The sequence below is a fragment of the Camelina sativa genome, chromosome 15, assembly GCF_000633955.1.
Source record: "Camelina sativa cultivar DH55 chromosome 15, Cs, whole genome shotgun sequence".
NCBI lineage: Eukaryota > Viridiplantae > Streptophyta > Magnoliopsida > Brassicales > Brassicaceae > Camelina > Camelina sativa.
This window is the reverse complement of record NC_025699.1, coordinates 24046125-24058416: the sequence shown is the minus strand read 5'-3', so window position 1 is coordinate 24058416 and position 12292 is coordinate 24046125. Positions and strand designations below refer to the sequence as shown.

General features: G+C 31.9%; 2 protein-coding genes and 1 pseudogene across 2 annotated transcripts; 1 reads left to right on the top strand and 2 right to left on the bottom strand.

Annotated features, from left to right (window-relative positions):
- LOC104747413 (pentatricopeptide repeat-containing protein At2g15980-like) lies at positions 1282-3043 on the top strand. Its single transcript, XM_010469039.2, has one exon. The coding sequence runs from the start codon at positions 1414-1416 to the stop codon at positions 2899-2901; it is 1488 nt and encodes a 495-aa protein (XP_010467341.1). The 5' UTR covers positions 1282-1413; the 3' UTR covers positions 2902-3043.
- LOC104747412 (cold-regulated 413 plasma membrane protein 1) lies at positions 3045-4190 on the bottom strand. The gene is made up of 4 exons (XM_010469038.2): positions 3921-4190; positions 3718-3825; positions 3559-3629; positions 3045-3455 (listed from the first exon to the last, which is right to left on the bottom strand). The coding sequence occupies exons 1-4, from the start codon at positions 4088-4090 to the stop codon at positions 3211-3213; spliced, it is 594 nt and encodes a 197-aa protein (XP_010467340.1). The 5' UTR covers positions 4091-4190; the 3' UTR covers positions 3045-3210.
- LOC104747410 lies at positions 10315-11642 on the bottom strand (annotated as a pseudogene).

The window sequence follows — 12292 nt, the reverse complement described above, 5'->3', positions numbered from 1 at the left end:
GTTGGACCTGATAAAGAAACATTCCTCAAATGAGTTACTTTTCTAAAACAATATTAGAAAGAATAAGAGAATGAGTTTACTAAAAATACCTGCTCTACAGTCACACAAAAATCCTCAACAGTAACACATGGATGAAGAACTCCTCCACTTTGTGCATATTTGAGTTTAAAAGTTTCAAGCTGCCTATCATTTCTAATAAAGATAGGAATACTACCTATGGTAGCGACATAGCAGGCAATGTATAACTAAGCTTTAAACATTGTGTCTGAATATCAATGTCAAAATCTTCTAGTAGAATCTTTAGCAACTCACTAAATCTAGTATTCTCATCAATGTTAATCAAAGAAGCTCCCCTTTCATTATCCATCTCAAATTCCCAATGAATGTTGTCGTTCAACTTCCACAAACCACATATTGAATACAATTCAATCATTTGTACACCCAAACAAGTCCTGAGAAAACAAACCAATATCACGAATTACAAAACTACATTTAAAGAAGAGAGATCCCAACAACTATATCAAAGAATAACAGTAGATGTCCAAAGATTTAAGAAAGGACTTTATTATCACGAACATATCTAAATAACAAGTGCTTAAGACCTAAAAAAGTTCTGACATCAAATTTGAAATCGAAACAACAATCTAATAGCTAACACAAAATTGAAATTGAAATCAAAATTAAAATTCAGAAACAAGCTTACACGATAGGAGAAGAAGAGACGACGAAGTAAAAGAGAGAACTAAGACGACGGGAGAAGCAGTGATAACGGCGGAGGAGAGATCCGACCGGAAAAGGAGAGATGTCTCCGGAGAAGGAGAGATGTCTACGGAGAAGGATAGATGACGACGGAGAAGAAGAGACGAAGACGAAGACGAAGACGAAAACGAAGACGAAGACGAAGAAAGTCGACGACGGAGAAATCGACAACGGAGAATGTCGAATAAGATTGTCGGTATAATTATAAAACAAGGGTAAAATTGTCTTTAAGAAACAAAAGAATGGTATAATTAAAAATGGTCATCAGAAGGGGTATTTTTAAAAGGGGTAGTAGTAAGAAATTCTATATTTTCAAATATATATGGGTCTAATTGGTAACGTATCCAAAACTGTACAGAAAAGCTGTAAGCTGAAGCTGTAAGCTTTTAGTGAATAGTGCAAAGCTGTAAGAAAGAGCTGTACATAAAAGCGGTACAAAAAAACTAAAAGTAAAGATATTTAGTAAAGCTTCTGTGATTGGTAAAAAATCAAAACTGTACATTTGTGCTGCTTTGTTTTTGGTTTCCAATCACACCCATAAGTGTTTTTTAGTGATATTTTTGCTCATCACTAATTCACTACGACTAACGGAGTATGTTGAGTTAAGTTAGTTATCAAAGACCGAGACTCGAGAACAGAAGAAGAACTCAACTGATGATACTAATAAAGCGGATCATCCACCCGACCCGGAAACCCAAACCCGGTTCAATCGCTCTCTTCACCACCGTCTCTTCTCCGCCGGCTCCGCCACCAGATCCTCTAATTTCCGACGCCGTCTCAATCCTAAGTCACCACCGTTCCAAATCCCGATGGTCCACTCTCCGGTCTCTCCACCCTTACGGATTCACCCCTTCTCAGTTCTCCGAAATCACCCTCCGCCTCCGCAACAACCCTCACCTCTCTCTCCGTTTCTTCCTCTTCACTCGCCGCTTCTCTCTCTGCTCACACGACGTCGGTTCTTGCTCGACTCTAATCCACATCCTCGCTCGATCTCGTCTCAAAAACCACGCTAGTGAAGTCATACGTCTCGCTCTCCGCTTAGCCGACGACGAAGACGAAGACGAAGACAGAGTCTTGAAAGTGTTCCGTTCGTTGATCAAGAGTTACAATCGATGTGGGTCTGCTCCGTTTGTGTTTGATCTTTTGGTAAAATCGTGTATTGATTCGAAAGAGATCGATGGAGCTGTGATGGTAATGAGGAAATTGAGGTCTAGAGGAATCAATCCACAGATTAGTACTTGTAACGCTTTGGTTTCAGAGGTCTCTAGGCGTAGAGGTGCTTCTAATGGTTATAAGATGTATAGAGAAGTGTTTGGTTTAGATGATGTTATTAAGGTAGATGAATGTACTAAGAAGAGGATAGGTAAGGTTAAGCCGAATGCGAACACGTTCCATTCGATGATGATGAGTTTTTATAGAGAAGGTGAGACTGAGATGGTGGAGAGGATTTGGAGAGAAATGGATGATGAAGTTGGATGTTCTCCCAATGGTTATAGTTATTGTGTTTTGATGGAGGCGTATTGTGCACGAGGTTTGATGAGTGAAGCTGAGGAGATATGGGAAGAGATGAAGGTGAAAGGAGTTGTTTTTGATGTTGTGGCTTATAACACTATGATTGGTGGGCTTTGTGGTAACTTAGAGGTTGCGAAAGCTAAGGAGCTTTTTCGAGAAATGGGATTGAAGGGGATTGAGTGTACTTCTTTAACCTATGAGCATCTTGTTAAGGGGTATTGTAAAGTGGGGGATGTTGGTTTGGCTACGGTTGTTTATAGGGAGATGAAAAGGAAGAGTTTTGAGGCAGAGGGTTTAACCATCGAGGCGTTAGTGGATGGACTATGTGATAGGGATAGAGACAGGGTTGTTGAAGCTGCGGAGATCGTTAAGGATGCGGTGAGAGAATCTGAGTTTTATCCTAGTCGAAAGTGTTATGAGTTGTTGATAAAGAGGTTGTGTGAAGAAGGAATGATGGAGAGAGCATTGAGCATTCAGGCTGAGATGGTGGGGAAAGGCTTTAAGCCGAGTCAAGAGACATATAGAGCTTTCATCGACGGGTATGGAATAGCAGGTGATGAAAAAACATCTGCATTGTTGGCTATTGAAATGGCTGAATCACTCAAGCTAAGAGCAGAGGAAGAAAGATAGAACTTGTGCTTCGTTGGTAAATGACAAAATCACATGGAAACCAATGGGTGACACAATGTAGTATGAGTTTTGTGGTACACAATGTAAGACACAATATTACCCATTAAAGCTATAATGTTGGCAAGGGGAGATTCAATCCACACTAACACCTCATGACCATATCTTATTTCTGAAGCAATTCTTTATTCAAATCACATTCATTGATAGTTACGATTTAGGAGAGACAGAATCATACAAAGCAATCACTCTTACATGGAAGAAGCATAAAAACTAATGGAAAAAGAAACTGAAAAGTTCTGAAATGATAGCTTAAAAGATAAGAGCCCAAACGGGGAAGACAACGAGACAAATGATCCCGACGGTGTTGGAGATACCGTTGGCTTTAGTGAAGGCGTTTCTGAAACCACCTGAAGCTCTAATATGTTCTTGAAGCAAGTAACATCCAATTCCTAAGCAAATGGCTAAACCAATCCAACTGTCTCTGAACGTGCCGGCAATTAAATTAGGTGCCACGACGGCGATCAGAACCAAAGCCACCGGTAATTCCAAGTACTCTAATAACACAGAACAACAGAGATAAGCCAAATCAGAATCAAAGTCTTTTTTGTTTGTTTGTTGTGATGGAGAGTGAAAATATAATAAAGTACACAAACAAACCTTTGGCGTGTTTAGGAAAGAAGAGTTGTACAATAACAGCTACAAACGCAATCCATTTACCGATTTCTCCTCTGTATAGTTTTCAGAAACAAATTAGGGTTTTAAAGAACATGATCAAAGCAAACAAAGTCTCTCTTGCTTTTGTCGTATTTATAATACCTGAAAATACCAAAGATCAAGGAAGGAGCACTGAAGAAGATGTAAGGAATAAGAAGTGATGTGAGCATATTCGTTTTCCAATTGGTTCGATCCAACACCAACAAGTATCTGCATTTTATTACATCAAAAACACTCATCAACAAGATCAACACCAAGAAACGAAGAAAGAGAGTAAGGAAGAGAAAGAGAGTAAAGGTTATTACATGGCGGCGATAGAAGCAACCCATTCGAGGACAGAGGTACCAAAGCCTAAACCAGTGAGCGTGAAGGTGTGGGCAGCTAGGTTCTTAGCAGCGATAGTGAGCTCGTTGAAATCGGTTCCGATCATAGAATGAAGGGTTCCATGGTCGCTCCTAAACGACTTGAGATTCATCTTTTTTACTTGCCGGAAGATCACTTCGGAGAAGAGAGGAAAGTTTGAAAATTATTGATGTGAGAGGAGAAGAGAGATTGGTGATGTATGATGAATGTGTTTGGAAGACTTGATTATAAAAGATGTCGTAGAAGTGACTCGATGGATGTACTAACGCCACGTGGCACATAAGATCCTTTTTATTATGTAACGAAGTAGATATTTTTATAACATTTATAGTATAGTTTACTAAAGCTAATCGATTTTTGACGTAGATGTAGACACATGTCGACTCCAACTAAGTCACACACACATGAACGTTCTAATGAGTTTGCTTTAACAATGTAATTGGTGGACGTAAGAAGCAATGGGACGAGCCAGCTGTATTATCTAAATAACTATATATTTATTTGATTGCGATGAGGATTTATTATTGAAATGTCTTTAGTGTGATGATATTAAAGTCGGAAAAATCAACATCTAAAACATAGGGTATGTCGGTATCATATATATAAAAGTAGAGTTTCACTCTCTTCTTATTGGTCCATTGGTCCACTTGGCAATGCAATTTTAACAAAAAAAAAATTATAACCAATTAATTTTCACATTTAACTCACATAATATAAAACTGAAATCATATAAATTCTCTCTATAAATTATGCATTAATTTTATTTCTCCACTAAGTTGTATTAATCAATTGTATTAAAACAAAACAATAAATTAGAATTGTAACTCTCATTTTTCTTAATGTAATTTTTGATCATTTATTTTCCTATAAATACTCATTATCTTATTCTCTTAGTCTATCACTTTTTCATTCTTTCATCTTCTTCCACTACTCTCAAATCTCTTTTTTGTTTTGTTTTGTTTTGTATTTTTTTTGTTATTGTTATTGTATGGGTTATAAAAAATCAAATCAAATATCATTGTAAAAGCTTAGTTTTAGAGTTTGTATGATATGTATATCTTATATATTTATTTTAATCTTTTAAAATGTTTATCTCCATTTTCTATTTTGTATTAACATCTTATAAGTCATTATTTTCATACTTTCTTGCAATATTCACCATACAATAAGATCATAAAGAGTTGACAAAAAAAAAATAAGATCATAAAGTTGAAATGATCCATATATAATTATCTATTATGTCTCTGGTTATCTCACATATTCATGTATCATTTTAATAATATAATATTTAAAGATCAATATAATTATCCATTTATCCATTTATAAAGACTATTTTATTTTGTGATCCAATTGATAAATCTGCATGGATCAATATAATATATATATATATATATACTTATGATTTGAGGTTTTTGAAAACAAAAAGAACATAATTAAACAATTGGTTTTTGTGTCTTTTTGAAAACAAAAAGAACATAATTAAACAATTGGTTTTTGTGTCTTTAATCAAAATAAAAAATGATCCAAAAAACAAAACATATTGAACTGGAACTTAAATATAAAAATAAAATATAATTTTAAAAATATCATTTCACTAAATTCTCTAAAGATGAAACCATTAGTATGAAATCTAGCACTATAAATTAAATTGATGAGTGAAAACCAAAAAAATATAAGTTATCCTTGGGATTTTAAAAATTATTGAGATTGAAGAATTCATATAATTTTATAAGAAAACTAATTTAGTTTGTCACTTAAAAAGTAATATTTTTTATTTTGAAATATTATGTGTAAGTGTTGAGTTTATATCAACAAACAACCAAATCATGTGAATTTTGATTCAGCCACTTGGTATTCCTTTTATTTTAAGTTATAAAAAGTTAAAATATTTATTTATAACTAAAGACATGTAACTCCATTTAACTTAAATGTAACTCCTATCCAATAATTGTACATTAATTCATTCCTCCTACTAACTTATTTATCTTTCAAGAGAAAATATTTTTGGTTAAATTTTAATATTTTTTATTTATTTTGGTTGGCTAAACTTATATTCATATTTTGGTTGGCTAAATTAATATATTTCTCATGTAAAATTATTGTTTATAATATATTTCTCATTTCAAAGTTTAAAGCAATATATCATATATATAAAAGTAAGGTTTTGGTATCTCCTTATTGGTTGATTTATTTAATGTTTTCTAATTTTTTTTTTTTGCTTTCTAATTGCTTTAAACAATATTTACGACCCAATAAACACAATACATTTAACTCACACATTAAAATAAAATTATAACTGAAAATAAAATAAATTATGCATTAATCATATTCTACCACTCAATTTTATTCAAACACAATAAATTACTATTGTAACTCCATAGTTCTAAATGTAACTTCCATCATTTCTTATCATATAAATAAGCATTCTCTCAATCTATCATTCTCTCATATTGACATTCTTTTACTATCTCATTTTCACATTCTCTCATTCTCTTCTACAATACCTCAAATCATTTTTCGTTTTTTTTTGTTATTTTTGATTTCTTATTTTTGTTGTATGGGTTGTAAAAAAAAAGTAAATATCATTGTAAATTGTTAATGCTAAATTTTAATTTTAGAGACTACATGATATATATTTTACATTGTTCTTATTTTAAAAGATTTATCTCCTTTATCTAATTTGGATTATTATCTTATAAGTAATCATTCTCTCTTCCTCTCCCACCAATATCAAATGTTGTTATATCTCATATGTGTTGTAAGAGTTTGATTCTATATTTTAATTTAGAAAGTATTATATATATATAGATATTACATTGTTCTATTTTTTAAAGATTCATCTCCATTATCTAATTTGGATTACCATCTTATAGTAAACATTCTCTCCTCCTCTCCTACCAATATCAAATGTTGTTATATCTCATATGTGTTGTAACTTGTAAGAGTTTGATTCTATATTTTAATGTAGAAAGTATTATATATATTTAACATTGTTTTCAATTTTTATTTTATTTATATAAAAAAATATTTCTTTTATATTTCTTGCCTTTCTAATCTATTCATATTTATTTTTTAAATTTGCATAGTTAAATTTAAATTCACATATGTTGGTTTTAACAAAACAATCAACTTTATTTGAGAATTAGATGTTCCTATTCATTTTTAAACGATCAATGTGTAACATATAAGCATTTTGTCTTGCAATCACAAGTTCCATTTCCATTGCTTAACTCCATGGTTAAACTATAATATATGTTGTCCTATTTGTAGGAATAACAACATACTTATTTAATTTATTTAAAAGAGCAGATGATTAAACGAAATAAACATTTCTCCAAATTTTATAATTCAATCAGTGAGTGTACTTATTACTTTGAAAAACTTTTACATTGAAGTTCATAAAATCATATAAGAAAACTAAAATACTATATCACTTCAAATTTGGAAGGAAACACTTGGTATTCCTTTTAAAAAAAGTCAAGACACATATAAAAATTTATTAATATTTAACTCACTTTAAAGACATTAAAGGTCATTTAACTCAAAAATAACTTCTATCCAATAATTTCATACATTCCTCCCACAAATAAATATATATATATATATATATGTTCAAGATTGTATTTAAATATTACATAATTTTTTAGTTAGCTAAATTTATAGTCACATATATACAATATATATACATAAGAATTTATATTACTTATTAACACCATAATTCGACCCATTATTTGCTTAACTCAATATTGGTTTCAAAGCCAACTAAAGAAAAACAGAAACGGTCTTATTGATATTAGACCAAAACATGGGCATACAAACATAATCACTTACACGGAAGATAATTATTTTTAAAAAATAACTTATTATTGCAACATCAACGTATGAAGGGTTTACATAAGCAGTTAATTAGAAGATCTATAATACAATAAATGTATTAGAAACAATATCAGTCAATGATAAGATTGGATCCTCAAAAGCAAGAAACAACATCTTCATAATTCATAAAAAATAAACGCCACAATTATACACATCTAAACGAAATGGTATAAATATATAGTGTATAAATAAAAGTGACGGCAAAGCCCGTATATGCCTAATTAAAACGAAATAATACAAAAGAGAAAACCAAAAAACCAAAAAAAACAAGAAAATGCCAACTACACCACAACCCACGCGTTGTATGGGGAATCATCTAGTATATATTAAACTCAGAGATCGTTAATCCCAGTTCCCAACTAAATTATCAATACGCAGACAATATATAATGCGACAGAAAAATAAAAGCTACAATTTGTATGGACTCGTTGAAGTTTTAATTCTAAACATATCATATGGTTTGTAGCTTTTTATTGTAAATGAATTTACAAAAAAAGTCCGAATTGAAAACAGAAAAAAAAAAAACTTAAATATAACGAGATACTAGTTCGATCCCGATCCCGATCCCGGTCCCGGATGGTGAGTGTTTTTTAAAAATTGGTAATTTGTAATGTCATAAGTAAATTTTAACCAAAAAATAAATGTGTAAGTAAATAAAACCAAAAAAACAAAAAAACGAAAGTGTAAGTAATTAGAATTGTTGAGCTAAAAAGTATACAAATGGGTAGTAGACTTTGGGAGGTATCAAAATCGAATTAATTGATAGGTACGATATCGAACAAAACAGAGTGGCAGAAGTTATGGTTGTTGTTTGTTTTTGTTTTTCTGTTTTGTTTTTGTTTTATTTTATGATTATTTGATGTCGGCAAAGGATTTGTATTGTGTAGGGCCAACCAATCAAAATGTGGGTTTGCTTTACCATTAAGGACTATTTTTTTAGCTTAAATCAGATTTTGCTTGAATTTTATCTATTTTTTTGCAATTCATCTATATATATACATTTTTTGAGACATTTAGTAAATAAATTCTGAAGTTAGAACCTATTTACAAACATGTCATTGGTATTAAATAAATAATTTAATAAATAAATTAACTTCACTTGTATCCGATTTTTTTTATAGAAACTAAGTGTTTTAAAAGGTAACAAACATAATTGCAAATGTATAATGATTTTATTTTCTTATTTTATAAGAAAGTGAATGACTTGTAGCCTCACATACTATATTTTACTTTCACGGGTTTCATATGATGAATTTTACCGATTAAAATTTTTTGAATATGCTGCGTGATCCGCCTAGCATGGTGGGTTTGGACTATAGAACTAATACTAAAACTATTATTTTATTTCATATACTATAGATTTGTAGTTATAGTTTAGAAAATTAACTTACAAATTATTAGGTATATGAAATACAAAACATTACACATACTATAACATATTCTTAATATTCCAAAAAAAAAAATTGTATATACATAAAAAAATACACTAACATACCATATAGACATATATCTCTGTTTAATTATTGAAAACAAAACTAAGTATTTTAAAATTTTATATTCTATCTAATAACAAATTTATTGTAATTAGGTTTTAAACTTTATAAAACGTAAGAAGAAAAAAAGCATTCTAAACAAAAATATAAATTAATTAGATAAAAGTTTATTAATTAAAAATTAATACAATAATTTATAATTTAGTCTCGCGGTGTACCGCGAGTGAAAACCTAGTTTAGAGATTATTATCAAAACAGGAACTCTTTGACTTCAATCTTTGGATTTAGGCATCATACATAGAAAGGTACTATAAGACTATATACAATGGTATTTTTTTTTTCAACACCCTCCACCAGAGGCAGACCCATGTAGTGGTTAGGCAGGTCAAGTGACCTGGTAAAATGTTGAAATAAAGTTTTTCTGCACATGAAGTACTGAAATTCTTGTAGCAAAGTTGGTTTTATTTAGTAGTTTGACACCCCCAAACCTAGGTTCAATTCTACTATACTACATAAATGGTCTCCTTTTTGTGTGTTTAAATATTTAACTGCTTATAAAAAAAAATATTGACCTGGGTATGTATTTTTCCTGGGTCCGCTACTGCCCTCCACCTCAACTTTTAACACTTCACATCATTTTCTCTTTCTTCAACCTAATCATTCAACACCCAAATTAATTTTAACCTCTCCAATGGTTTTGTTTGATAAAATTCAACACCTTACCCCACTATTTTCACTTTATATTTTCATTTTACTTAATTTGATAACAACAGATTTATAGTAATTTAAAATTAATAAAAGTTACATTATTATTTTTTAATTTAATTTTATATTTTTTCTTAATATTTTAATATAACAAAAATAAAAATTATTATTATTAAAACAAATAAAATTACACAAACTTCAAATTCGGGAAATACAAACACACGGACATTTGTGTTTAAAAACTTCAAATTTAAAAACCTCTTTAATCACGGAACATCCCAAATTTTGCCCATATGTGTTTCACTAGATCTGCTTGCAATTCATAATGGACATTTGAATCCCGTAATTGACGTCTAGCACGCACATGATTTGCAAAAGCAGGTAGCACCTCGGTAGAGAATGGTTGTGATGTACTAGAACCACTTGCCTCAGACTGATCATAATCAGTCCAATGTTGCGCATATGTATCTCGCTCATCCTCAACAATCATATTATGTAATATAATACATGACCGCATGATCATAGCTAAATCGGCTATGTCCCACAAACGTGCTGGTTCGCAAATGATTTTAAATCGAGCTTGTAATACTCCAAATGCACGTTCGATGTCCTTCCGACATCCTTCTTGGTGTTGTGCAAATAACTTGTCTGGTTCACTTTGAGGAAGATGAATTGATTTGATGAAAGTTGGATAAGAAGGATAGATACCATCAGCTAGATAGTATGCCATATCATATGGGCGTTGGTTCACAAAAAGTTCACTTTTGGAGTATTTCCTTGTTCAACATCATCGAACACTGGTGAACGATCTAGAACATTGATATCGTTCAATGTGCCTGGACACCCAAAAAAAGCATGCCATATCCATAGATCATGAGATGCAACTGCTTCAAGAATAACAGTGGTGGTTCCCTTATCTCCTCGAGTAAATTGACCTTCCCACGCCGTAGGACAATTTTTCCATTCCCAGTGCATGCAATCAATACTTCCAATCATCCCCGGAAACCCCCGCATCTCGCTGACATGCAAAATTCTTTGGAGGTCATCTTGAGTTGGAGCTCTGAGATACACTTGCTCATACAAATGTATGATTCCTTTACAAAATCTACGCAAGCACTCCAATGCTGTAGTACCTCCGATTTTAATGTACTCATCGACCGCGTCTGCCGCCATACCATATGCTAACATTCGCATAGCTGTGGTACATTTCGCTAGTGGGGATATACCTTCTTTATTGGCTGCGTCAACTCGTTGGGTGAAGTAGTTGTCACTGCTTGACAGGTCACCAACGATTCGGAGGAAAACTTGTTTTCGCATCCGGAATCGACGACAAAACATTGCATCATCATATGTAGGTCGATCGGCAAAGTAGTCGTCAATCAATCTTTGGTTCGCGGCTACATGATCTCTCTTGAAGTATTTTCTCGTGCTACGACGTGGATAATCTTCTTCTATTTTGTTTCGACACTCTCTAAACCGGTTCACGATGTATCTTTCTTCAATTTCTGACTGTCGTTTGTAAGCTTCAACATCAAAAGGAAAATCAGATGGATTCATTGAGGATTGTGTTATTGATATTTTTTTAGTAAGATGTGGATTGTGTTATTGGTATACAAAAATGAAAGAATGAGGTTTCATTTATAAGAAATTGAGTGGTTGATATCATCGGATTCCAAACAAACATTACATTTACTTAATTAATAGATATCGATTAGATTTTGTGATAAAGCCAAAAGTCACGGATATCATTGTCGGAGAAAGAGCCAAATATACATTATTAAAGAAGAAGAAAACAAATTGGATTAGATTCTCTGATAAAAGTCGAAAGTAATGGGTTACATTGTCGGAGAAAGAGCCAAACACGCATTATTAAAGAAGAAGAAATCAAACCCACATTATTAAAGAAGAAGAAAACAAGCACACATTATTAAAGAAGAAGAAAACAAGCACACATTATTAAAACACAAAGAGACATCACACATTATTAAAGCAGATCGAAACAAGCACACATTATTAAAATAGAAAATACATAACCAAACCAGACAGTTCAGAATAGTTAATTTCCAAATAGTTCGTGACTCAACTTCTCCAACAACTCTTTACTTTGGTCATCAAGATGCTCTTTTTCACTTAGCTTTAAATACATCTTCATCTTCTTTAATTGGTTTGCCTCCTCTTGCCTCGTGGATATTTTGTCCAATCGTTCCAACTCTAGCATCTTGAATTGTTTGAATTCATTC

What these genes read in the sequence shown, in the direction of transcription:
- LOC104747413 (XM_010469039.2), top strand. Translation starts at nt 1,414, where the DNA reads ATGATACTAATAAAGCGGATCATCCACCCGACCCGGAAACCCAAACCC.
- LOC104747412 (XM_010469038.2), bottom strand. Translation starts at nt 4,090, where the DNA reads ATGAATCTCAAGTCGTTTAGGAGCGACCATGGAACCCTTCATTCTATG. An exon ending in GTTGCTTCTATCGCCGCCAT is followed by an intron (nt 3,826 to 3,920) that starts GTAATAACCTTT and finishes AATAAAATGCAG; the next exon opens with ATACTTGTTGGTGTTGGATC. An exon ending in TTGATCTTTGGTATTTTCAG is followed by an intron (nt 3,630 to 3,717) that starts GTATTATAAATA and finishes AAAACTATACAG; the next exon opens with AGGAGAAATCGGTAAATGGA.